We start from the raw sequence: 27678 nt of genomic DNA on the forward strand, positions 1-27678 counted from the left end.
TTTAGAGGCAGTTTGTTGACATGAACAGTGAGTTTACTGAAAAACACTACATACAGTCATTAAGTTGTTGAGAGCTTGGATGGTCAGGAACAACATTTCTAGAGTTCAGAAAAATATTGGCTGTGGGAAATCAAAAAAACAAGCAATATGAAGGTGACAATGTGGTAAAGAGAACCATCCATTGCAAGACTAAGAGTTTGCTAATTGTGTTTGACAGTGTTTCACAAACCTACAAGCACTCATTCTTTAGTCAGCTCCCCCTCCATCACACACACTGCCCAACAGTACAGCTCTTGCCAAATAGTGACTCGGGAGAAACAATAGAGTATTACCGGCTTTGAGGCTTAGCTGGCCTGTGATAGGGGTTGAGTTTGGCCTATAACAGACTTGCCTAAAGTGCTTTTCTATTGGGTCCTACTATAAACTCAAGGGGGAAAGCTCAACATCCGTTATCTACCATGGTAGAGTTTGAGAGATTAAGAAAGGCTTGAATGAAGGTGTTTTCAGACCTAAGACCATGGTGCACACTGAGGTCTAGACGCGCTTGACACAGTGGGTGCTGAAATGTGGACTGAATGGATGATCAGAGTAATGCGCCCACCAAATGCTGTTCAAATAAGTTTGCAGTGACTAGAAGAATTCACTACATTCGGGATTTTTCATTTACAAAAGGAGGTAAGAGGAGGGCTTTTTTTTTTTCCATTTCTGTTAACTTTGGGAAAGGGAACCAAGGTAGAGTATGTGAAATGTATCTAATTCTTATTTCTTCTTCCTGCAAAGATGCAATTATATAGCATTTTCCCTCTGATTTGTCAGGTGGCTTCACAAATTGTGAGATAGCTGTATTTTCCTTCTTGATCTAGCAGTTTTGGGGGAGGTCTCATCCATTCATTGGTCTATGCATATTTCCAGCATATTTATGCTTTGAAAAATTCCCTTCTAGCAGTTCCAGTTTGGCATGTAAGGAGGAACCAGAAGCAGAGGATCAGAATTCTGGGTGTACGGATGTTTGGGGATGGAAAAACTAAAGGACAGTGCTTTTAAACAGACTGAAAATAAAGGTTGGGGTAGGGACAGGCACTGACTGTCAAAGCGTTTCCACACAGGAGTTGGGGCTGTGAACAAGATGAGCTAATAGTAAAGGTCAGTAGAACAAGGTGCTTACGAGGCCAACTGAGTTGAGCAATCAAGTTCATGGCTGTTAAGCAATAGGAAAGAGAAAATCAGATCCAGCCTAGCTTGGCCTTGAGTGAATTGTGTTGTTGAGGAGCAGTCATGGGAAATACCCAGCACCAAGGCAACAGATAGGGTTCCTAAAGTGATAATAGCCCTTAAGAACATTTCTAAGCCCTTTAATGAGAACAGCATGCCAGATAGAGCTTCCAGAGCAAAGCACATTTAGCCTGGGTCCTTTGCAGGAGTACGGGGAGGAAGGGGTGGGTGAGGATTTGAAGGAGGCTGGTGATCAGAGTACCTGGTAGATTTATAGTCATGATGATTCACCCAGGAAAGGACTTTAATTGCAATTCAGGAGAAATAATGATGTGCAAACCAAGTAGAAAGGGAAAACCAACATGAGATTGACTCTTAAAGCACATTTCTAGCGTCTGCCAAGAAGCAAAGTGGTAGAGGAGCATTCGAGTGGGATTACAGGTGAGAGAAGATGTTGAATATTTCAGGACAAGCAAGAGAAGCAAAGACTAGACAGAAGTTAAGAAATGAGAGGAAAGGAAGCAACAGTGATCTAAACGGAAAGACTGCTGGGCTGGGAGTCAGAAGACCTGGATTCTGGGTCTCCATTTACTAACTATATGAACTTCGGGAATGATAAATCTACTTAGCCTCACACAGCCTCAGTTTCTTCATTCATAGTATGAATATTAGTAATAATCTACCTCACAGCTAGTGTGAATAAGATAATTGAAATGAAAATGCTTTGTAAACCATATAGCTCTAATGAAAGTATTAATGATGAGAAGAGTTGAGAAGCTAGAAGAAGGAAAAGAACAGAGAAGAAGATTACTTATATAGGATAAATAAGAAAAAAACAATAGGTACACTTTTAGCTTCATTAAAAATCACTCAGGAAACATCTGAGTTTTTTGTTTGTGATTTTTTCCTTTTTTTTAAGAAAAAAAGCCGTCATGCATATTACTTGGTTAAGAGTTAGATGCAATGCCTACTGGATCCAAGAGGAAAGTGGAATGGAAGTAGCTCGCTTCTACTACAAACTCTGTCATCAACCAGCCATGTGACTGGGAAAACCTCATAATTATTCAGGCCTATTTTCCTAACTATAAAGTAAGAAAAATCTACATACTGTCCTATATTTTGGAGGGATTATGTGGGAAATTACCAATGATAAGGGCCTTGAATTTATTGAAATCAGACTCGAATATGTGAACAAGGACTTGTTTCGAGCACTTAACGAAGGGCAGGAGAAATGAAAAAATGAGTTTTTCATGTAAGGCCCAAAGCCAATGAAGTATGATCTTTCCCCATAAATTCCCCAAGATCTGAGGGACATGTCATTCATCAAATCTCAGTCATTTTCATCTCAAAATCTGTAAAGTATCTTTCCCCTTCTCATCACTAAGTGCTAAAGGACATCAGACTTGGACCAATTACTCAATTAAAATGAAATGAGATTTTGACTAAAATTTTTCCAGTGTTCATTGGCTCTCCAAAAATCTAGAAGGAAACTCCAGACATTGTGGATTCACAGGTGAAATATTTGGAAGCCACCTAGCGCATCCCTCCCCTATCACTTCACACATTTGCTCATCATCCATCTCAGACGAATGAGCATGTTTCTTAAATTTCATTCCTAGATGCATTCTTCTGGAGGATGTTTCAGATTCACAAATCCTTTCATTAAGGAAATTCTTCAAGCCTACTTCATGTTTTTCTCTGCCTTCCCAGCCAATTTCTCGTTACCAGAATCAGAGTTAACCTCAGCCACGCAATCCACCCCAATCTGTGCTTGTGAAAGGGACATGGCCATGCCAATCTCAATGTCAAGTTTTCTAAAACAAAATTATCCATCTTCGGAAGTTTAACCTGGGCAGCACCTAAGGCTTATATCTGCTCTAGTTTACACTCTGAAGTCAGTTGAGCCCTGTCTGAGTCTCAGTTGCCTCCTGTAACATGAGTAATAATACTGATCCACAAAAATTTTGAGAGGAAGAACTTAGGAATTTCAGTTCCAGTGCCTGCAGGAAAATAATGCTTCCCAGCTATCTTAGGTGGTGTGTTCGCTTGAGGGAGGGGAGTGGGGTGACGGGAGCATACATACCTTACCCCAGTAGGATCATGAACGTGTATGACTTAAGAGCCAGTTAAATTGCTCAGTCCTTCCCAAGTCTGCCGTGCGTGGCTTCTTGAAGGACAGACTAACCCAGGCCTTGGAGTCCTAAGAGGATCTAGCCCTGGAGCACCAAGCTCCAGAGGACATTTTAGTCCATGCTCAATGCACTTTTTATTACTGGAGAACTTAGAAAAGCATGTGTTGTTCTAGTGCTGTAGTCAAGTGGGCCAAGAACTTGGGAAAACTGACTTCAAAAAATCCCACTTCATGAAACTTGCTTTAACCCACATTGCTCACTCCTGCTTCCTTCCATGAAGACATCCATTCACTTGCAGTAATGGAGAATGAGCCAGTTCCAGCCAGTAAGGGGCAGAGGGATGTGCCCACCTGCAGCACTTGTTCAAAGTCATTTGGAACACGGAAGTCCAGTTGGCATGGGAGATGAAAGCTAGGACAGGGTGAGGTTGAGTCTAGAAATGTTGGCGCCTCAGTTCTGGCAAAGTCTTATGGTGTATAGAGGTCTGATGGAGTTAGGAAGTCAGGTCAGTGGATGTATGATGAATGAATTGAAGGATGGATGCATGAAGTGAAGCGATGTGGCCCTAGGGCACCCTCCTGATGCTGTAGACATCACTGAACCTGGGATATCCAGTCCGTCAGTGTTCAGGCCACCTACCAATGATAAAACAAACCACTTAGAATTTCCAGCCCAGCCAAAGACTCTGACCAAATCCACGATCCTTACAAAGGAGAAAGTGGGAGAATTACTATGCCTTTGTCACTATGGGTAAGGAGTTCAAATTGCCCCAACACTCAAGCCAAAGCAAGTCACCTTCTGAAGGGCTTGACATCACACAGAGCTTTGTCACTTGGGCATCAACTTAAAGAAGTAGCCTGAGGGTGGGGAATTAGGTAGGGTAGAAATTAATCTAGGGACTAAATTTAAAGTTATGTGGTTGTGGGTGACAAAGTCACTTGTACCACCTGCCATCCTTATCCACCTTTCCTTCCCCTTCCCTGTACATCACCTCACGTCACAGCCCTTCTATTCCTCTACTGGCACCACGGAGTTCTCTTTGTTCTCTGACGGGATGGCAAGGTAGTCAGACCTGTAGGAGGACAAACGGGAAGAGAATCAGTTCTGTTGTACCCAGAAGTGGAAACAAGAAAAAAGAAGGAACAAGGGCAAGCAACAAGGATGTCCACAGAACAGCTCTGCATTTCTGTCTGGCTGTTTCCCAAGAGAAAGCCAGACTGGCCCTTTCAGTGGACTACAATAATAGGGGTTGGGGTTCTGTTTGTTTGTTTGTTTCTTAGACTTCCACCAGCAGTCTTGTCCTCATTTCTCCACATTCTTCTCAGGACTTAGTATTGTTAGATTAAAATGTTGGCCAAACTGATAGGTATGGAATTATGTTTTATAGTTTCTTTAATTTTCATTTCCCTGATTACTTGTGAAGTTGAGCATCTTTTCATAAGTTTATAGGCTATTTGGGTTTCTACTTCTGTAATTTGTTCATTTGATTTGCTATTTTTTTCTTCTCAGGTGTTTGTCTTTTTTTCATTGACGTGTCTTGAAAATATCTTCTCTCAGTCTATTGTTTGTCTCTAAACTTTATGGATTCTTATAATGAAAAATTATTTTTACATATATAGTATAATCACAATTATTTTTCTTTTTTGCTTTGTGCCTTTTGTATTTGAAGAAATTCTCTCTATTCCAAGGTAATAAAGATATTCTTTTACATTCCCTTAATAGCATTTTCAAGTTCTGCATTTTACCCTGTCTGTAAATCAACTCACAGTTTATTTTTGGTTAAAGTGAGGGATGGAGAATCTAATTATATTTTTTTCTATATGGATAAGGAATTGTCCCCATACCACTTATTGGATAGTTCATTCTTCCTTCGATGACTGTACTGCCATCTCTGCCAATATTGTTTTTTTTATGTACATATTAAAGTATTTGAGGGCTCTCTGTTTTGTTCTGTTTGTCCGTGTTGTATGCCTATGTCAGTATCACAAACTCTTTACTCTGATAGCACTATAAGAAATTTTCATAATTTGATAGAAGTCCTACCAGCCACCTCCCCCAAACTTAACTGTTCTTTCTTTGAAATCGGCAAACTATGGTCCATGGGCTAAGAGGGGTTGTTAGTTGTTTAAAGAGTTGCAAGCAAAGAAACAAAAGCAAACAGTATGAGACAGAGACCGTGTGTAGTCTGCAAAGCCTAAAATATTTACTATCTGGCTGTCTCTTGGTTTAAACTAATTTTGGCCTTCCATGTGACTTTTAAGATCAGCTTGTCAAGTTCCTTAAACAATCCAATATGTATTTGATTGGAATTTAAATTTCAAGATTAATTTGGGAAAGAACTGCCATGTTTGTAACAGTGAGATTTTATTCTCTTATGTCTTTCAGTGAAGTTTAGTAATTTTTCTCCTTAAAGGTCTTGCACATTTTTACCAAATTTATTTCCACATACTGGAGAGTATTGGTCGCTCTTATAATTGAATTTTTTTAATCCTTTAAATATTTAAATCCTTTTCTAAATTTTTGTGGCTGGAATATAAGTGACTTTTATATTTTGATTTGTATCAGCAAACTTGTGGAATATTCTTACTAGTTCTAATAGTTTGCCTATAGATTCCCTTAGATTCTCTAGGTAGGTAATCATAACGGGTATGAATAATGATAATTTAGTTTATTTCCAATTGTTAGTCTTTTTTCTTTGTATTTATTTAGTACATGACCTAGGAGCTCCAATATAATTTTGAATAGAAACAGGGAGAGAGGTAGTACCCTTGACATGTTTCTAATATTATACGCAATTCTTCTAAAGTTGCAATCCATAGATGATATTTGTTGTAGGTTATCGTAGTAGCTGCCATTTGCCAGTTTAAAGAAGAGTCTTTCCTTTCCTTAGCCACTGTATCTCTGAATAGTGTTTATTCTCCATTTTCTCTGTTCTACTCTAATGGATTTTCTCATTTTTTTCCTTCATGTTTCTTTGTGATACGTCATCTTTTTATATCTCTGTTATTCATTCTGTGTACCTTCCTTACATTTATCTTGTGGTTACCAGTGTCTGGTGAACCAATTCATTGAGTTTTAAATTTTATTGACTGTATTTTTTTCTTATCCTTTCCTTTTTTTTTTTTTTTTTGAAGTCGGGGAGCACTTCTTGCCAGACCACGGAATCCAGGGCTTTACTGAGAAAACCCACAAACAAAACTCAGTAAAGCCCAGGCTGCTTAGAGGTCTGGTCTCCATTTTTTTCTATTTCTTCCCCACACTAAACTCTTACCGATCACCTACTATGTGCTATCACTGTGGAGACACAGATCGATGAGACACCAACCTCTCAATCACTGGAGAATTTAGGTGTAAATAAAGATTTATCTTTAACTTTTTATTTATTTATTTAAGTGTGTTTTTCCAGGACCTATCAGTTCCAAGTCAAGTAGTTGTTTCCATCTAGTTGTGGAGGGTGCAGCTCACAGAGGTCCATGTGGGGATCGAACTGGCAACTTTGTTGTTAAGAGCACTGCACTCTAACTTACTGAGCTAACAGGCCATCCCAGAATAAAGATTTTTTTAAAGGGGGTCCCCTGAAGTGATTCAAGCAAAATGAGTGCTTCTTTTTTTAAAAGGCTGGGAATTCCAGGCAGCTTAGTAGGTGAGAGCAAATAGAGAAGTAGAAAAGAGGTTCCAGGGCTGGGTGTGATTTGGAGAGGGAAGGTAGAGAAAAGCCAGGTTGGAAAGGTTTCATGTGCTAATGAGTCATCACCATCAATCAATGTCCAGGAAAAGTTGCCTCTTTAAATCCCCTGGAGGGGGCCAGATAAAGGAAGCCACAAGAACCTAACCTGGAGATGGACTCTGCCTCAATTTACAGTGACCTTGGCAATGTCACTTGCCCTCATTTAACTGCAATTTCTTCTTCTCCTTCTTCTCCTCCTCCTCTTTTTGGCCAGTATTTGATGTTGTCACTATTTTTTATTTATTTATTTTTATTCCTATACCCCCACCCTTTGCAACCATCAACTTGTTCTCTATACCTATAGGTCCGTTTCTGGTTTTTTGTTTGTTTGTTTATTCATCTGTCTGTTTAGAATTTTTATTTCTTCCTTGTTCAGTCTTGGAAGGTTATATATTTCTAGAAATTTATCCTTTTCTTCTAGATTGTCGAATTTGTTGGCATATAATTGTTCTTAGTATTCTGTCACAATTCTTTGTGGTGTTGGTTGTAATATCTCTTTGATTTATGAGTTTATGAGTACTCTCTTTTTTTCTTGATGAGTTTGGCTAAAGGTTTGTTGATTTTCTTTATCTTTCCAAAGATCCAGCTCTTGCTTTTATTGCTCTTTTCTATTGTTTTTTAAAATTTGTATTTCATTTATTTCTGTTCTGATCTTAACTACTTCCTCCTGTTTATTTTGGGTTCTGTTTGTTCTTCTTTTTTCTAGTTCTTTTAGGTGTAGTGTTAGACGCTTATTTGGAATTTTTCTTCTTTATTGAGTTAAGCCTGTATAGCTATGAATTTTCCTGTCAGAACTGCTTTTGCTGCATCCCAGAAATTTTGAAAAGTTGTGTTTTCATTTGTTTCAAGACAGTTTTTTATTTTCTCTTTAATTTCCTCTTTGATCCATTGTTTGTTTAGTAGCATGTTATTCAGTCTCCTCCTATTCATGGGGTTTTGTTTTGTTTGTTTGTTTGTTTCAGTTTCTTCCTGTAGTTGACTTCTAGTTTCATATTATGTGGCTGGGAAAAAATGCTCGATATGATTTCCATATTCTTGAATTTATTGAGGCTTGTTTTGTGGACTGATATATGATCTATGCTGGCAAATATCCCATGTGCACTTGAGAAAATTGTGTCTTCTATAGTTTTTGGATGAAAGGTTCTAAAAATCTCTATTAAGATAATTATCTAATGTGACATTTAAGGCCATTTCTGTTTTAATTTTCTGTTTGGATGATCTATCCATTGATGTGAGTGGGGTATTAAAATCCCCTATTATTATATTACTGTGGATTTCTCCCTTTATGGTATTAATAATTGTTTTATATATTTAGGTGTTCCTATGTCCTATGTTGGGTGTGTAGATATTTAAAATTGCATATCCTCTTCTTGAATTGACCCCTTTATAATTATGTAATGTCCTTCTTGTTTTACATCTTTTAGTTTTAAAGTCTATTTTGTCTATATGAATATTGCTTCTTCAGCTTTCTTTTCATTTCTATTTGCATGGAATGTCTTTTTCCATCCCTTCATTTTCAGTCTGTATGTGTCTTTTGATTTGAAAGACAGCATGTAGATGGGTCATGTTTTTCAATCCATTCACCCAACCTATGTCTTTTTATTGGAGCAGTTAATCCATTTACCAGATGTTTAAAGTAACTGTGGATAAGTATGTACTTATTGCCATTTTGTTCATTGTTTTTATAGTTTTCCTCTGTTCTTTTCTTCTTCTCTTGCTCTCTTCCTTGTGTTCTGCTGATTTTCTTTAGCATTTTGTTGGAGTTTCTTTGTCTTCATTCTTTGTATATCTTTTAGGTTTTGGGTTTGTAGTTACCATGAGGTTTATGTATATCATTCTGTATCTATAGCAGTCCATTTTAAGCTGATAGGCATTTCAGTTGGAACATATTATATAAGGACTGCATTTTCACTCCCCTCTCCATGCTTTATGTTATTGATGTCATGTTTTAGATCTTTTGTGTTATGTATCTCCTAACTATTTATTGTTGTTTGAGTTGAGTTTGATACTTTTTTCTCTTGACCTTACTTGCATCTTTCTAAATGTCTAATTTGCTGTATTTATTAAACATTTGTCTTTACCTGTGAAATTTTTCCTTTCATATATATATATATATATATATATATATATATATATATATAAGATTTTATTGGGGAAGGGGAACAGGACTTTATTGGAGAACAGTGTATATTTGCAGGACTTTTTTTTTCCAAGTCAAGTTGTTGTCCTTCAATCTTAGTTGTGGAGGGCGCAGCTCAGCTCCAGGTCCAGTTGCCGTTGCTAGTTGCAGGGGGCGCAGCCCACCATCCCTTGAGGGACTCGAGGAAGTGAACTGGCAACCTTATGGTTGAGAGCCCGCGCTCCAACCAACTGAGCCATCAGGGAGGCAGCTCAGCTCAAGGTGCCATGTTCAATCTTAGTTGCAGGGGGCGCTGCCCACCATCCCTTGCAGGACTCGAGGAGTTGAACTGGCAACCTTGTGGTTGAGAGCCCAGTGGCCCATGTGGGAATCGAACTGGCAGCCTTTGGAATTAGGAGCACGGAGCTCCAACCGCCTGAGCTGCCGACCGGCTCCTCATATTTTTCTTATTTCTGGTTATGGCCTTTCTTTTTCTGCTTAAAAAAGACGCTTTTACATTTCTTGTAAAGTTGATTTAATGGTGATGACCTCCTTTAGTTTTTGCCGATCCGGGAAACTTTCTCTCTCCTTCAATTCTAAATGCTAGCCTTGCAAGGTGAATTATATTCTAAGTCACAGGGTCCTTTCTTTCAAAGATGTCCTGCCACTTCCTCCTGGCCTGTAAAGTTGCTCCTGAGAAATCCTATAATAGTCTTATGGGTGTTTCCTTTATATGTAACTTGCTGTTTCCCTCTTGCTTCATTCAAGATTTCCTTTTTATCTTTAACTTTTGCCATTTTAATTACAATGCCTTGGTGTGGGTATCTGGGTTCATCTTATTTGGAACTCTCTCTGCTTCATGGACCTGGATGTCTGTTTGTTTCCCAGGTTAGGAAAGTTTCCAGCCATTAATTCATTAAATAGTGTTTCTGTTCCTTTCTCTCTTTCTTTTCCTTCTGTGATTCCTATAATGTGAATGTTTGAGTGCTTGATGTTATCCCAGAAGTTCTTTAAACTATTCTTATTTTTTTTTAATCTTTTCTTTTTGCAATTCCAGTTGGTTGATTTCCACTAGTCTTCCAGGTCTCTGACCCGTTTTTCTGTATTAGATAATCTGCTGTTGATGCCTTCTAAAGTATTTTTCATTTCAGTTATTGTATTCTTCAGCTCTGCTTGGTTCATTATTATAGTTTCTAACTTTTTGTTGAAGTTCTTCCTAAATTCTTCTATTCTACTCTCAATTTAGTGAGCATTTTTATGACCATTTCTTTGAATTCTTTATCAGGCAAATCACTTATCACTGTTTCCTTAAGGTTTCTTTCTAGGAATTTTTCTTACTCCTTCATTTGAGATTTATTCTTCTGTCTTTTCATTTTATTTGACTTCCTATGTATCTTTATATGAATTAGACAAAATAGCTATCTCTCCAAGTCTTGAAAAAGTGGCATTATGTAGAAACGACCTCTGTGTAGGGTATGTATGCCAGGAGATCTTGGCAAGCCATTGCAAGCCAAGAGGATGCTTAAAGTGTCTGGGGCACTGGCCTACCAAGCCAGAGTGGCTCTGGGAGGGGAGGCCAGGTGCATGTAGTCATATCATGTTGATCCTACTTGCTTCCTTTGTTTGGAGCCAAAATGGGATCACATGATATGTCCAAAAATGCACTGCACAGCCTTGCAGATACACCAGAGCACCCGGATAGAGCCCCTGACCACCCTATAGAGATGTAAGGGGACATAAACAGTGATGTTCACAGGCACCTCTAACCCCAGAGAATTCCTGTAGTCCCTGCCGAGCTCCCGTGGGTCCCCAGCCTTCTCTATACAGTCTCTCTCTTGTTTGTTTTACAGAAAGTGGTCTTATGCAGAAGCAACCTCTTTCTAGGCTTTCTGTGGTAGGTGGTTTTTGGAAACCAGCTGGAGCCAGGCAGGGCTTATGCAGCCTGAGGTATCAGGTTGCTGGGCTGGAGTGTGTCCCCAAAGGCAGGCCATATGCTTGTGGTGAGGCCCTATTGCTCCTGCTTGCTCCCTTTGTCCAGAGGCAAAGGGGTTGTCCTGGCTGGAAATGCTGCGGTGATCTTGTAGGCAGGCCAAAGCCTCTCCCAGCACAGCAATTCTTTCTATTCTCATATCTAGTCAGTTGTAATTTTTTTCTTCCCTAAGATCATAGATACTATGCAAATTATGCTTTTTTTATCAAACATTTCTAGGTAGTAATAGCCTAGGTTTTATAGGTTCTTATCTCAACAATATTGCTAGTTTTATAAATCTGTAAGGGTTCTTTTTCTAGCTTTCGTCTCCCCCAAATTACAGGCCAGCATGGTCTCTTAAACCCTCAGGCCCCATCATTACTCACATGTGCTCACCCCTCAGTGACTAGGGCCTTGGTAAAAATGGCCGAGGTATAGTCCAGACATTGGAGAATGAGCGCCCCTACTCTGGGTATTTAATCGCTGCCAAGCTCCAAGGGAAGAACATGTTGCCTGGAGCTAATAAAGGACGGTGCCCAGGTTGCCTGATGCACTCCATGGTGTACAGCAAACAGCTGTGACAGAAAAAGCACGGACAGTAGAAATGGAGAACCTAAATGTCAGCTTCCCCTTTTATTATCTGTGTGGCCTCAGCAAGCCACTTAATTTCTGTGAGCCTGTTCCAGCATCTATAAAATGGTCATAATAATGCTAATTGCATGGGATTGTGGTGGCAGCTGATGGGCTTTATGTTAGTGGTCAACAGTATAGGCCAAGAGTTAGTCGGCTTGAGTTGAAACCTTGCTTTCCCTATTATAATGGCCTTAGGCATACTCTCCTAGGCTCAGTTTTCTAATCTGTAAAATGGATATACTGATGCAGACACCTCAAAGGTTGTTGTGAGGGAAATGGAGGATTGTATAAATTGCTTAGCTCCGGATGTGTGAGAACAAGTACTTTGACGATGTTAGCTATCATTATTTTGGCATTGTTGGACTTACGCATTTTCTTGGGCTGCCTCTTCGGCCTTTGAGACCTTCCTGTAGCAATATATCATCTCAATGAGCAGCCACAAGGTGAGGAAGACCAGGAGGATGTACATCATGATTTCTGAGACCACAGAGGTGAAGTCCTCTCCAGCTGCAAGGGGGAGAAAGATGCTCAGTATGTGCATGTCCAACAAACCCAGGGCTGTCACTGGGGTTAGAGTTACAGGAGGCCTATTTTTAAGTATGGCTTAAACAAGCATTGGGCCTAAAGGAACTCAGGAAGGTATCAAAATAATTTAGTATCCGCTGACTATCTTGTCTGTCAGCTTTCTCAGTAACTTGGAGAGAGGGATGAGGGAGAATGATGGGTCGTAGAAGAAGTAGTAGAGCAGTGGAAGGAATCCTGGAGTTAAGTGAGATATAGATATATACACATATATACATATATACACACACGCACACACATATACATATAAATATAGCTATATATAGTGCGGTCCCAATTTTGCTACTTACTGGTGTGTGAATAGTCATTTCCCTTATTTGAGACTCAGTTTCTTAATTTGCAAAGTGAGGGTTAATAATTTACACCATTATATTACCTAACGTACTTAAGAATATCTTGTGAGATATAAAAGTCTACACAGATATAAGAAACATGTCTTAGTTCAACCTCCTATGTCCTCTGAGCTTAGGGTGGCAGAGGGTGGTATCTCTAGGGAGTGAGCATTGGAAAACGTGTACAGGGCCAGCGCAGTGAGCCCACCCAGTGATATGTGTATGTTCTCTACAAGTCTGGATTAGGAACGGGCTTTCCCAGCTCATAAACCCAAACAGAAATGAGTATTGAAGGATTCTATGTATTAACCAGGCTGTCCTCAGAGTTCTACTTCTGAAACACAGATCTGAGCCTACCATTTCCCTGTTTAAAACCTTTCAGTGTTTCATACTGACCCCAGAACAATGCCGAGTCTCTATGAATAATATGGCAAAGCCATGTGCAATCCACCCTTTCTCACTTCATTTCCATTTGATTGACCAGCAGAACTTCTTATACACATCAGTTTTTTGGAATCTGCGGACATTTCTTCTTCCTCTTCCCTCTTCCTAGATTATATCTCACACCCCACTTCTACCTCTGTCCCAACATTCCCTCCTGTTTCAGTCTCCTGTTCATTCTTCTAGACTCCACTGAAGCCCGCTCCTTTGTAAAACCTTCCTCAACTTCTCGTACAGAGTTATTCATATTCTTCTCCATGCACTTTTTTCATCCATCCATGATAACACTTCTCAGGTTGTATTGTGATGTGTTTATGTCTCTTGTCTACTGACTGTGCACTTACTGAGGACGTATCTTATTTATTTTTGAATGATCAGCCTGTTGTCTAATTCTAGAATATATGAAGTACTCCATAAGTATTTGTTGAATGGATGAATATAAATAAATATTGATCTTGTTTCGTGACCAAATAAGAATGAGAATTAAAACTTTATTCATGGCAAATGTGGGAAGGAATGTTGCAGCTGCCTCTTTCTTTGCCAGCTCCCACCAGCAAATTAGACTCATGGTCCTTGGTTATTAATAGGGCCCAAGTGACACTCCAGGCCTTGCTCATTAAAAGCATAGCATGGCCAGCCGTGACCTTTAACTCAGAGAAGCAGTCTAAGGGCTCTAGGATCATCCAGGTTTCTTAACTGGAACTGGAGAGATCATAGACACAGCCTGAGGTACAGGAGAATGCCGTGCATATCAAATGTCTTCTCATGGGCTTGCTATGGCTGATTGGTGACATGCTCAGCTTAAAGCACGCTCTTTCTTTTTAAATGTAGTCACTCGGAAGTAATACCACAGGAAGCTGTCCTCAGTATTTTTAGTCACCTCTAGGTGAAGGGGCCTCAGATTTCTGTCTTAGAGCCAGGAGGTGGGAGCTTAAACCAGGGTAAGTCCAGCTTAAACAGAGAGAGCCAGGGAGACTCCCGGGGACCACAGGAAGGAAGAAGTGGTGGGGTGTGTCTTGGTAGACTATTTAGCTTTGAACAATGTGAGAGCAGGGAGCATCTGGAGGTGCGTGGAGGGCTGCCAAGGGATCACAGAGGGGGAAAGAAAGAGAAAAAGTGGCAGGGAATAGGATGGTGGGAGAAGGAAAAGAAGCAGTGGAAATAGAGCTAGTCTGATAAGCGAAAGATCGGGATGGTAGTCCTGCTTCAGGTGGTAATTTGCTTCATATCTCCAGGAAAGCCCTGTACTCTTCCAGGGCTCTGTTCTCCCAGCCACAAAATAAGAGGTGTCAGAGCTGCACCCTCCAATCAGCTGAGGAACATTTAAACTTCTATATCCCAGACTGCACCCCAATCTACTGAACTTGCACCTGTAAGAGTCGTACAGAAACATCTATACTGAAGGAAAGCCCCTCAGGTGAATCTGATGCCTGCTCTTTGTTCAGAAGCCCTGGATTAAACGGGAGCCAAGATTATTTCCTGCCCTGACATCCTGAGAAGCACTGTGGCTCTAACAAATTTATTTGCCTTCTGTTTTACCCTAGCCTCGCTCTGGTGCCTGGCAGGCAGACTGACTCAACTTTGCCATACTTTCTACTGGCTAGGCGAGGGTCTCCGGAGGCAAAAGCCTGAGACAGCAGGAGGAGGTGGAGACAAGAGGCAACTTCCTGGTGTCTGGCAGTCACTCTCAGTTCCTAAGAGTGAACAGTAGAGGGCGCCAGGCTCCCTTCCCCCACGGAGGACCAGTGTGTAAACAGAAGAGGATAACGGAACTTCTGAATAGAAAAATACCTAAGAGAGCTTCCAGTCCAGCCCCTTCATTTTACACAGGAGGAGATAGGCTCAGAGAGGGGAAGTGGCTCATCAAATCTAGATTCAAGTGGTCTGAGAGTCATTCTGCACTTTCAGAATGGACCTACCTTCTGTTTCAGTCATGTTGTTTAAATCATGACATCTCTTACTCTGTTATTTGCTCTCAAGTTAGTTTCATAAATTTTATCACAAAACATGATAAAAAATAAACTTGTGTCCTGGAAGCCAGGATTCCAAGGACGCTTTCTAGGAAGAGGCCTATCTTAAATTTGACCTCTTCTTTCTTTCATGCCCCATACATTTTGCCTGTTCACCATCATGCATCTTGGTGCAACAGTAAATGCTAAGAATGTGCTGGAAGTAGACAGTTTGAGAACACTAAGTAAAACGGAATCATCATTTAGCCTGGGTGAGAAAATACACAGGGAGATGCGTATATCACTTTCCTGATATGTGAAGGCACATTTGCATGGGGCTAGGAGCCACAGTTCCCTGAGTCCGTTGAAAGCAGAACAAGCACAGTGTATGAAAACACTCTTAAGTTCACGCTCAAATCTCTGGATTTGATTGCAACAGAAACGCTTGAGTCAGGTTGCTGAAAGGAATTCCCACCCTAACAAGGAACTATCTGTGGGAAATCTGAAGATTTGAAATTAAACATTTCCCCTTCTCCCAATTGAAATGAGGTTATGTAATAAGAGATGCCACAAATGGGAAAGGGGAACTTTTTTAGGTTGAGGAAGCCAGGTTTATCTCTGTTTAGTGTACTTCATAGTGAATTCCCCATTGAATGCAGCTTTTTTCCCATGTTTCTTTCTACTAGGTTGTTTCATATAACTAGAAGTTATCCTGCTTAGTGGTCAACTCAAAGCAGACATCTTTTTTTTGTGTGTTTTTTTAACACCCTGGGTCCCTTCTGTTTGGGCTCTCTTCAGTATCTCCTGAGTCCATTCTCTTGTTCATACTAGTTACTCTCTTGCCTAATTTTATAACACTTTTTCCCCCACCTCTCTTGGCCATTTATGTTTGTGTTCTATTCCCTATCTTAATCCATTTTTACCACTTAGCTTTGATCTCTAGTAGATATTGATGGTTCTGCTTCCCCCTTTCCCTTATATCATAAGCATATTAGTCTACATACTTGTTCATTGCTAAATATGTAGGACCATGGTGATGGTTATGTGAACAGTAGATCAAGGTCATGACTAACTCTATAAAACGTGGATATGGACACGCATGTGGACAGGGGTTGCTTATGTGATTATTATGGAGGAAGACAAAACTGTCAAACTTTGGTTTAGAGCAATTGTTCTCGAAGTGTGGTCCCCAGAAGCATCAGCACCTCTTGGCAATTTGCTAGCCATGTAAATTCCCAGCTTCCACCTATGGAATCGGAAAGGCTATGTTTTAAGAAAACTTGCAGGAGGTTTTGAGGCTTGCTGAAGTTTCAGCACCAGTGATTTAGAGGTATGTATGACTTACAGACAGGGGAATAGATTTCTCTGAGCCCACTGAGTCAGGGCTTCAACACAGGCCAGAGAAGAAAGTGTAGCTGATTTGGAAACTTCAGGCTTCCTGGAGGTTGTCCTCCTTCTCTAGGAATGAGAGTCAAGGGACCAGAAAGGGGTCATTCTATTATCATCTTCAAGTCTTTCTGCTTTGAGCTAAGACACAGAGAGGCAAGCAAGTTGGGCAATTTGCAGGAAGCTAGCCACTAAAGGAAGACAAGTCAATGATGACATTTTTAGATATCACCACTCCAAAATACATGGGTTTTGCACTCTACAAGGATCTCACTTGTGTGAAAACAAACTGTTCTCCCTCCCTCAAGTGCCCCAGTCTCACCCTCCTCGGTGACTCGAAGGGGGATTAGCCGTGTGGTCTTCACAAAGGGGCGATGTGCCTCAAATTCAAACTCCCGGGACACGTTGCAGGTATAGAGGCCGGAATCATTCAGGGTGACATTGAGCACAGTGATGGACACATCCTGCAAGTCCTTGCTTCCATTCCACTGCAGGCGTCCCTGGAAGGGGCTCTCCACCTCCTGGTGACCGTTCCGATACTCATAGATCTGCAGGTAGAGAAGCAGAGGGTAGGGCCACAGAGAAGATAGGGTAGGAGAGCCGAGATGGGGAAAGGACAGAGAAAAGGAACATAGCTGTGCAAACACAGGGAGGAAAGGAGACAATGTTACAAGAGCTCCAGAATGTGGGGGTGGGAGGAGGAGTCTCAGAGGAAGGAGTGGGGAGAGCAAAGGCAGGGAAACATGAGCAAAGGCAAACAGGTATCAGGATATATGAATACAGCAAGGAAAGAGAGCAAAGGAAGGTGAGTGAAGCATACAACAGACCAGGAGGGAGAAACTGAGAGAAAGAAAGGAAATAGAATAAAAGAAAGTGTAAGATACGCCATGGGGGCAGCCAGTGAGAGCACAAGGTGTAGAGACCAAGAGAGGCAGTCTCATTTGTCATGAAAACATCAGAAAGCCCTGGCCTCAAACTTGACACTGTGAGCTGGTCCACACTGAAGGATGTGGGCAGTCTGGGCCAGGCCACAGGAGGGGGAGCCAGGATGCTACAATGTCACAGATGAACAGAGAACTACCAACTGATATGAATACATTAGGTCTTTTGCTTTGGGCTGTATTATAATGGCAATCTGGTCTCTCAAAGTCTTTTCTCAAACACTTCCATCTTCTGACACACGTTTTTCCTTTTTTTTTTCTGTACAGCTGTGCTATCTCTTCTAGTCTCTACTTTCCCCTTGTGGCTATTTACATTAATATTTGAATTACTAGAAATTAAATTAAGTTTACAGTTCGTTTATGTAGTTGCACTGGCCACATTGCAAGTGTTTAACAGCCACATGTGGCTAATGGCAACTGTATAGGATAAAACAAATATGGAACATTTCCATTTTTACAAAGTTTCTATTAGCATTACTCTGTATTTCCAGCACAATTTTTAAAGTTTCTTTTCCCCCTTCTGAGCCTCCTTCCCCTCACTTTGCGCAAGCCGAGAAGCAGATTGGGCAGCTGACACATGACCAGGTCTGAGTCCCAAAGGGGTCTTTGCATTTGGCTAAGACATCAAGGCTCCTGAAATCTGGAAACTGGCCTCAGTCATGGTCAATCCTGAGCTGGGAAGTCTACTGGTCCCACTTCTGTCCCCTGATTGGAGCAAACCTACATCAGAATGGTACATACAGCCTAGAGTTAGAAATGAGTTCAACTTTAGGAAAGCTAGACAAAGGAGCAAGTGAATCTCAATTTCACCCTGCTGTTGTCTCCATTAAAAGTCTTGTGGAGGAGAAACTTGAATCCAGGAATGTGAGAGGTCATGCAGTAAAAAAGGGCTTTGTATCTGCTGTCAGACAACCTGTTTCAAATCTAAGCTCTCTTACTACCTTAACTTCTTTGAGTCCCAGTTGCCTCTCTAGCAAACACTTATATAATCCTTCCTATATTCTAGAACTATTCTAGATGAATTAAAAATTAAAGCTCATGACTCCTGCTAACAACTCTATGATGTAGGTATGGTTCACATCACCATTTTAGAGATGAGTAAACTGAGTCACTGAGAGTTTAAGTAATTTGTCCAAGGACACACAGACCTAATACGCTGTGGAGTTAAGAATCAAACCCAGACATCCTGTCTCCAGAGACAGGGAAAGTGTGAATAATGGCAATCCCCAAGGTAGCATTCAAAGTATATAACAACAATTTTGGCACTGGCACCAATCAATGAAAACTCACATTGGCCACGGCACAGGAGGCCCCTGCTCTGTCAGGCACCATCATTCAGTTTCTAGATCATGGAGAGGGTTCTTAATGGGGGGGATGGTGGTGGGGCCACTCGGGAAGTTTGGCCCAGCAAGTATCCACTATAGAACTATTTAAATATTTTACCCACTGATGTGGCTGTACTGGGTGTGCCAGTTGAATATCAGCCTTTGTCATCCCTGTCATTCTTATTTCACTGGGATTGTGAGAGTTAAATGAGCTAACCTATGTTATCTTATATAATGATGCTTAGTGTTATTTCAATTTTTCTACTAATTTAATCCATCCAATAGGATGGTACAGAAGATTAAATGAAAATATGTGCAAAGTGCCTAGTCAGGTGGCTAGCACACAGTAGGCTTTAAACACTATTTTCTCTCTCTGCCTTCCTCTGCTTGTAACCAGGAATGCTTGCAGCTGGCCAAGTGCCCTTCCTTTCACAGAGGGTGAGATAAACTAAGTCTGTCAGTTATCTGCTGAGTTGCTGTCAGTGCTTTGAAGAGAAAGAGCCACTGTTTGTCAGATCATCATCCTCCAGACTCTCAGGAGCCAGGCATACAACACAGAGGCCAGCAAAAAAGAAAAAGGCCAGAGTCAGCAGTCAGACATACAAGGAAATCTTTACCGCCCTCGGGCCTGTAGAACCATTCCACCACCGTGGAGGCCTCCACCTCCTCCCTCTTCATGCAGGAGATGCAGCGCAGCTTCATGGGGTTGCCCTGAACAGCCTCTGTCTCCGAGGGCACTTCCACACACACAGGGAAGCAGACACTGACTGGAGAGAGGCCGGGGGACAGGGAAGGAACAGAAGGTGTTCGGAAGGGGTACCAGGAGAGAGGCATTGGAGAACAGGGAGAAAAGGAGAAGAGACACAGAAGGAAGGATCATAAGACAAATTTTAAAACAGAATGTATATGTATATATACCTTTACCTGCACTCCCCACGTATACATGCTCACAACAGGCAAGGAGTGGGAACTAGGAGGCATGGTCACCCAGAAGTGATTGTACGCCATCACAGAAACAGGGGGGATGTGGTGCAACACATATCTGAGCCCTGCCCCAAAGACATCGAGTCTGGGTGGGAGACAGGGCATGCATGCATCCATCCATTGACCATCCATGCACCCCTTCATTCAACCATCATCACCGAAATCTACTCTATGCCATGCTTGATTCTAGGCTGAGACACAAAGGTGAACGAAACACTAACCATGTCCTAAAGACATTTATAGTCTAGCAGGGAACACATATTCCTAAGCTTCATTAACCCAGTCCACCGTGAGTGACATACTAGTGACCACTCTGTTCCCAGAGGAGGGGCAATTATTCCTGGTTGGGCTGGGAAAGAGGAAGAGAAGGATGGTGAGACTTGAGGTAGAAAAGTAGACAGGACCCATGTTGTAAAGACCTCTGTGTGTCCTTCACACTATGAGGGGTCAAATGTTTTAAAGCCATGGAGAGATGTAATTATACCTGTGTTTTAAGAAAAATGTAGGTAATTCTGATGCATGGTTGCAGAGCGGGCAGCAATGAGGAAAACGGTGAGCTGACCACTAGGCTGGAGCAGTGCTTTACACAGAGAAGTAGACAGAAATAAATTTAAAAATCTAGAAAGAAGTCAAACAGGGACACATTGCATGGCACATGGAGGTCTACACTTATACTTCCTGCCCTCTAGAAACTCATGGCCCATTAAAACAGGCAAGTACATCAGACTACAAATTTAGAATGGCTGCCAACAAAGCAAGTGCAAATGTGCGCCTCATGAACAGATGTCCAATGTGCAGAACAAGGGAGAAACAGTTCCTCTGCACTGTTCAGAATAAATATAGACCATTATGATCAGCTCAGGGTGTCAAGTTTTACAAAAGGAAGTTGTTCAGTGAATGCGTGCCCAGAGGGGAACAAGATGGAGAAGGTCTGGGGTCAAAGTCTGGCGAGGAACAAATGGGAGGACCAGGGATGCTTAGCTTGGACACAGAACTTATCTGTCTTCAAATATTTGAAGGCTGGCCTGTGGAAGAGAAAATAGACTCTGTTCAAAAGTTCTAAGAAGTTAAGTTTAGCTCAATTAAGAAAAAAAGAATTTTCTGGTGCTGAAGCTGTTCAAGTAAGCAAAAACTATGTGGTAACAGAGTTTACACTTCATTGCATGGTAGATTCAAAAGTGAGGTGACCACCAAGGATTCATGTATCAGAACCCATTTTCAGAATATGATGAGTTAGAGTCTTGATTATAGGCATGGTTTTTTTTAAAAAAAAAAAGAAAGGAAAAAGGAGGTGTGGTCTATGCAAAAGTTTGGGAGTGGATAGCGATGCAGAGAGTGTGTACTCATATTTAATGAGATGTGGTAAAGAGGAATTAGTTCAATTATGATGACTTCAAAAGCCGAATAGGAAAATTTACCAAGGAATGTACAGTCACAATTATAGAGACAGGATGAAGATGGTATTTAGCAATTAAAAGCCTGGGTTTGATCTACTATTTAACCTCTCTGAGACACATTTATTCACCAACAAAATGCTGAAAATAATATCTATCTAATAGGTTATCATGAAAATTCTATGGAATATGTTATACAAATATCACTTGTTAATATTATTTTAAAATACCATTAATTTGTTCACTATTCAGCATATATACTGAGTGCTTACTGTGTGCCAGGCACTGAGAATACAACAGGGCACAACACAGAAACCATCTCTACTCTCATGGAGCTGACATTCCATTGGAAAGAAAGAGAAAATAAGCAACATTAAATTGTAACAAGTGCTATGAGAAAAAATAAAACAGAGTAAAGGAGATAGAGAGTGCATGGGATTGTCAGATACAGCCTCACTGAGGAGGGGACAGCCAGCAAGCACTGAAGGACAGAAATGAGGGAGCAAGTTACATGAGTATCTGTGTGAAGGTGTGCCAAACAGATGAAACAGCAACTCAAGGGTCCTAGCGTGGGAGTGTGTCTGCTGAAAGCAAAGAGCACAGAAAGTATAGGGAACAAAGTAAGAATAACAGGAGACAACGTAGGAGACAGAAGCCAGGGCCAGATCACAGCGGTTCTGTAGGCCATGATTAGAACTTCGGCTCTTGCTTCCAGTGACATGGGGAGCCCTGGAGGGCTCTGAGTGGAAGGATGACATGATCTGATTTACATAAAATCACACGGTCTGGCTGCTATGTTGAGAATAAACTGAGGAGATGAGGAAGGACAAGAGTGGAAGCAAAACAATCAGTTAAGAGGATGGTACAGTGATCAGACTGCGAAATGTTCAATGGTTTTGCTTAGATGAAGGTAGTAGCAGAGCTGTTGTGGTTTGAAAAGGAATAATTTGCTAGATTAACACCCTTGACTAGGTGAGAGGTGATGTGCTCTAGTGAGCAAGTAGATGAGTTGATCTTAAACAGGAGCACTGTTAGTTCATTTATAGTTAAAGGAGGGAGGGCAGAATATATGGGTCAGGATGGTGGATATAGCATGACCGCCTCTCTTTTTCCTGAATTACCCCTGAGATAATAACAATCCCACGTATCATCAGAGAGCAAGCCCCACTGATTCCCTTCTCCTGGCCAAAGTCCAGTTTCAAGGCATAGGAACTCTGTTTGCTTGAGAGGGGAAGTCTATTATCTCTCTACCCCATGTACAGCACTGCCTGTCTTTCTATGCAATCCTTTACATAGCCAAAAAAAGGCTATACATATGGTAGGTGTTCAACCCATATTGCTGACTATAAATAATAAACTCCTGGAATAATCTTGGACAAATCATTTGACCTTTGGTCTCCGCTTTAATTTCCATAATAATAATGAAGAAACTTTTGAGAATGAAGAATGTATTACTGATGATTATGCTTAGCTAAGAAATAGCATTAATCTATTATGAGGTGGATAGTAATGTATATTAAACTAACTCCTCTAATAACCCCCAATTTTTCTCTTCTTTGGGCATTGCTATATTGCTCCTCGTGAGCTTGCTCTAGAATGTTCTCCTTTGCACTGAGATAATAAAGGCTTTGATTAGAATGTAAATACTTTCCAAAAGGGGTAATAAATGAAGTTATTTGTAGATATTAATATCCTGTAATGACTGTCAGATTAGCCAGTCACTTAGCAGAACCTTGGAAGAATAGGATGCAGGATGGGCTACTGGGGGAAAGAGGGAAACATTCCCCAGCAGTGGACATCTGGGAGAGTGGACGTGGAAAGGAAGGGCAAAGATGGCACCAAGAGCTAAAGGATGGTGAGGCCCTAGAAAAGACAATGGCATGAGGGAGGGGAGGAAGAGTGGCTCAGAAAAAAGATGAGAGGATAGATGTCCACCGGGTAAGCCTACACAGCAGCATGTGCTCATAAGAAGTCCTAGAACAAGCACTGGAAAACTCAAATCAGGAGATAAGAGTTCTGTAGCAAGTCATTTCCCCTCCCTGAGTTCATTTTCCCTTCTCTAAACTAGAAATAATACTACTTCTCCTGACTACCCCATAAGATTGATATGGAGACCAAAGAAGTAATGGATTGAAAATTGCTTTGTAAACTATAAAACACCAGTCAAGTGTAGGGATTATTATTATTAGTAGTAGTACTAGTATTGTTATTTGCATTGTTAAAGGAAATAGGGAACTGTTTCAATATATACAGAAAAAATTCTTAGGAAAAGACTGTTTGTGTTCATATTTGCATCATGTGAAAAATCAACTTGGGAAGGGAGAGTGGATCTAAACTAAGTGCTTTCCAATACTGAAATTACAAGCAAATAAAATGAAATTGCATTTGTGAAGCGATGCCCTTTCTCTTACATTTAATGACCAGGTTTCCTGAACCATCCCTCTTTCCCTTCTGCATCTTTCCAGTTTTGTGAAACAATGTTCAGGTTACAGATAAGCTGAATAAGCAAAGATGGGTGAAACGTGCACATTTCTGCAAAAGGCTTTTTTTTTGGGGGGTGAGAGTAGAGGGGGATGGGCACTCTGCCAGTTTTAGCAATATTCTGTAACTATTTCCCTACCACGCAGCTGTGGAGCTGAAAGGGATATTAGACAGCATCTGCACCAACTTCCAAACTTTACATAAGAGGAACCAGATGCTCTAAAGGTTGTTACATAGCAAGCTAGTGGCAGAGCTAAGACTCCAATCCAAGCTTTGTAAAACCTAGTCAAATGTCCTTGGTCTATAGTATGCTTTACCCATCCACTGGAATTCAGGCAGGAACCCTAAAAATTTAGATTAGGGTTTGGAAAGAAAAGCTTTACAAAATCTCACTCAACCCTTCTCTACAACTTCATCTCCCGTGCTTTACCCACGTTCCTTCTTATCCAGCCAGACTATCCTTTCCTAGGCCTCATATCCCTAGTCTTGGTCTCCCCTGAGAAAATCCCAGCCTTAAATCTTCAAGGAGGGTGAGATCGCTGGCAACCTATTATGTGTGCTTCATCTCCAGGTCTATTCTACTCTACTGGGGATGGATGGCAGTGAGCCTACTCTTGAGACTGGCATTACTCTCCCTCCTCATTCTTCCCAGACTCTCATCATGCATTTTGTTCAATAGGAAGCTTGGCTCTGCTTCTGTGGTCTTATGCAAAATACAGATAATGCTGGCAGTCAGAGTTAGTCCTGGAGGTGATACAAGGCAAAGAGACAATTCCTATCAGGATAACTGGCACTGCACAGGAAGAATGAGTTTCATGTCAACCTTGGGGGCATAATTCCACATGTCTAATTTCAATAAGGCAGGTGGGCACAATCACTTCTAATTATCCTGGTTATTGATTTTTAGCATGGGGGAAGGTAACTAAGATGACATAAAAGCAACATATCAACGGAAAAGTACCTGTTTTTTCCCTGAGGATCTAATCAGAGATGCCAAGGCAGAGATACCCAGAACTACACAACTACCTACACACACACAGACACACATGCACACCCCACTACATCCTCACCAATCCATTCAGATGCCCATACTAAGAGTCTCAGACACACACTAGTGCACACATTCAGACACTGAGGCACACATCGACATACAGTAAAGCATTCTTTCAATAACATATTCAGATATTATTACACACATGCAGGCACCCCACTCCAAGTCTATCCCTGACACCACTATGTTTTTCGCCTTACTGTTTCAAATGCAAGACTCCCTTTTTGAAGAGATAAGGTCACCTCAGTCTCAAAGCAGAAAATCAAGAGTCTATTCATCTTTTGAGGCAAAAACCCAGCTCCCCAAATACAAAAGTGCCACGTTCATGAAAAAAAAAAGATGCAATTCTCAGGTGCCAATTTTGCTAACACATAGCAGCAAATGACTGAAGCCTGTTTTCCTCCCATCCCTTATTAAAATTAAATAGATGGATCAACAACTAAAGTATTTCCACTCTCAAAATGCAGGCATCCATCTTATTTTAATATATAGAGATTAATGTGAATACCCAGTAAGGTCTCCAATTCGCTCCTCATTGAGAAACGTAACTGCACCGAGATTATTTATAATGACTGCATTCCCTTTTATCAAAGTGAAAAGATACTATGGAATAATCAGGAAGGAGGAGTGGAAGAACCACCAAGGCAGGTTCAGAAATAAAGCAGCAGGGGCTGGGGGTTTCCAGTCTCAAAACCCCAGTTTTCATGGAACTCTTGTGAATTTCCACGTCTGGCAGACATCACAGATGGAAGCCAACCAGGGCTCCTTTTTGTCACCAGCGACATCAATAAGTGTTATTGTTAGCATTATTACTGTTGTCTGCGTCTTGCATGGCAGGGTGCTGGTACTTACCCCAGAAAATGAGCACGAGGGAAGCCAGGGGAAACAATCTGTCGAAGGCGGGCATCTTCTTCGGCAGGGCAGCTTCCGGGGTTAAACAGGAGATTCCCTCGGTCAAGAACTGCGCCCTCTCAGATACTTTCGAGGAAACCCTTTGGGACAAACTGCCCCAAGGGGGCGATTTTCTGGCTGAAAGAAGGGCCAAGCTCCGGTGACGGGAGGCTCTGTGGGACTTTTGAGCGGGCTTGGGTTTCCGCTCGAAGCTACCCTTAGAAGACCGCCTCAATCCGAGGCAGCGGATCGGCAGCGCCGCGCGCTCTCCCAGGAGCTCGTTGCTGGGATCCGGCTCAGCACCACGGACAGTGCCTTCCCCGCCCACCCCGGAACTTCAAATTCCAGCTGCTCTGCTGCTTTCCTGGTTGGCACCTCAGTGAAAAACAGCTCAGAAGGGAGCAGCGTGGCTGGTTTTAGGCAGCTGGGCTGTCGGAGGGGTCCATGTTGATCCACCTCTCACTCCCTTAGGAACAGCTAAGCTCCGACCAGGATCCACCAAGACTCGGGAGCTCCGGTTTCATCCACCCTGGCCGGCTTCTCTAGCTGGACCTGCCCAAACACCGAAGCCACCGGAGCCGTCTGAGCTACAAAATTTGTTCCATGTCGGTGCCGTCCACACCCGCCCTCGGCTCCCCGGGGAATCTTGGAAGGGCCGGGAAGGAGGCGGAAGCTCCTGTTTGGCCGGCGATCTGAGGGATGGGGTGGAAGGGAATGGAGGGTGGCCTCTTCCCGGGAGCGCGCCCCTGGATCGTGCCGGGGCCCGACCCTGGGTGGCGGGTGACCAACTGCTCCCCTTCAAGTCCCCCTTACAGTGTGTGCTCAGTCAGCCTTGACATGCGCAGGCGGCTCTCCTCCTCCACCGCCACCAAAGACCCACCCCCTGGTGCACACACTCCCCACCCCCAAGCTGGCGTGCCCCTCCCAGGGCAGAACCCAGAGCCGGTAGGGGGCGGAGCTCAGAGCCGCCCGTTTACCTCCAGCCCCCTCGATCTCTTGGCTCGCAGGCCGTCTTCAGGTCTCTCTTTCACATCTCCACACCTCTCCCCAGCACGGGCACCTCCTCCCACCAATTCACACCCTTCACGCAACTCCACTGCTGCTCGTGCACAGACATGTTGGCCTGTGGCTCCGGTAAGGGGAGGGCCAAATCTCTTCCAGGCAATGATGTCATATGCAGTGTACACTGCACTTGGCTCCAGGCTTCTCTCCCCCACCCCACCCCACCCCATCCCCTCCTTGTTCTCACAGTCTATCCTTTGTCTAGCCTTGATTAATTGGTTCCGGGCACACAGAATGCAGCAAGATAACCCCTGCTTAGAAGTGAGGTAGGGTGAGACGCACCTGTTCCCCTGTTTCACCTCACCTAGTGAAATGATCCAAATGTCAGCTTAAGAGCCGTGCTGGGGGTTGGGGCAACTCCCTCTTGCTCTAATAGTATTATTATTATCATTATCATCATCATCATTTAGTTCAAAAGCAGATAGATTGTGGTTTGGCTTCTTCCAAATATTAGCCACTCCCTTGTCTTAGCAGCTGTTTCAGCGTCCCCGCCCATCTCTGGAAGGGAAAACCTGAACCTTCAAATTCAGTTATAAACTAAGATTGACATAATAGATTAGGAATGTCTGGAATTGAAGTGAAAGATTAATACAAGCACCTACCCCCCCCCCCTTTCTCATTCCCTCCTGTTCCCTGTCCAAAAGGGGAGCTTAACACTGATATTCCAAAAAAGAACGGCAAAGTAACAGCTGACTGTAAGTGAACCATTGGCAAGAAATTCTCATTCCTAACATATCACAGACCAACAGAATGTCTCCAAGATAGAATCTTCTTCTTGGTCAGGGAGCCCTGGGGCCATAAACTGTATGTTGTTTTGAAGACCAGCCCCAAAGCACAGTGTGTTAGATTTGGATGAGAAGTTAAAGTTGATGTAATTCAATCTTCTTTCCAATTCAGGAATCCCCCTAAAACTTTCCTGATGAACAGGCTTGACCTCTTTCAGTGGTGAGAGCTTACTACTTCATATGTCAGTCCCGTCTATTGTTTAAGGAAGCGCTTCTCTATATTCAGTTAAGTTCTGTACACTCATTCTCCATTCTCAAACTCCATTAAATGGTCCTCAATCT

General features: G+C 42.1%; 1 protein-coding gene across 3 annotated transcripts; it reads right to left on the bottom strand.

Moving 5' to 3' along the window:
* On the bottom strand, window positions 1-26683 carry SCN3B (sodium voltage-gated channel beta subunit 3). 3 transcript variants are annotated; one of them, XM_074321168.1, is made up of 7 exons: window positions 26527-26683; window positions 25511-25662; window positions 19352-19515; window positions 16805-17030; window positions 12161-12299; window positions 4336-4416; window positions 1-3979 (listed from the first exon to the last, which is right to left on the bottom strand). In XM_074321168.1, exons 2-6 carry the CDS (start codon window positions 25563-25565, stop codon window positions 4353-4355), a joined length of 648 nt encoding a protein of 215 aa, XP_074177269.1. In that variant the 5' UTR covers window positions 25566-25662; window positions 26527-26683; the 3' UTR covers window positions 1-3979; window positions 4336-4352. The 3 variants fall into 3 exon arrangements, with proteins under 3 accessions (XP_074177269.1, XP_019570177.1, XP_074177268.1); XM_019714618.2 differs by having other exon boundaries at window positions 25511-26101; XM_074321167.1 differs by lacking the exon at window positions 26527-26683 and having other exon boundaries at window positions 25511-26399.
* Between the last annotated feature and the right edge of the window lie 995 nt (window positions 26684-27678).

Source organism: Rhinolophus sinicus, linkage group LG16, assembly GCF_036562045.2.
Source record: "Rhinolophus sinicus isolate RSC01 linkage group LG16, ASM3656204v1, whole genome shotgun sequence".
Taxonomy (NCBI): Eukaryota; Metazoa; Chordata; class Mammalia; order Chiroptera; family Rhinolophidae; genus Rhinolophus; species Rhinolophus sinicus.

What these genes read in the sequence shown, in the direction of transcription:
- SCN3B (XM_074321168.1), bottom strand. Translation starts at nt 25,565, where the DNA reads ATGCCCGCCTTCGACAGATTGTTTCCCCTGGCTTCCCTCGTGCTCATT. An exon ending in AGGGCGGTAAAGATTTCCTT is followed by an intron (nt 17,031 to 19,351) that starts GTATGTCTGACT and finishes CTCTACCTGCAG; the next exon opens with ATCTATGAGTATCGGAACGG. An exon ending in GAGGCAGCCCAAGAAAATGC is followed by an intron (nt 4,417 to 12,160) that starts GTAAGTCCAACA and finishes GTCCTCCTACAG; the next exon opens with GTCTGACTACCTTGCCATCC.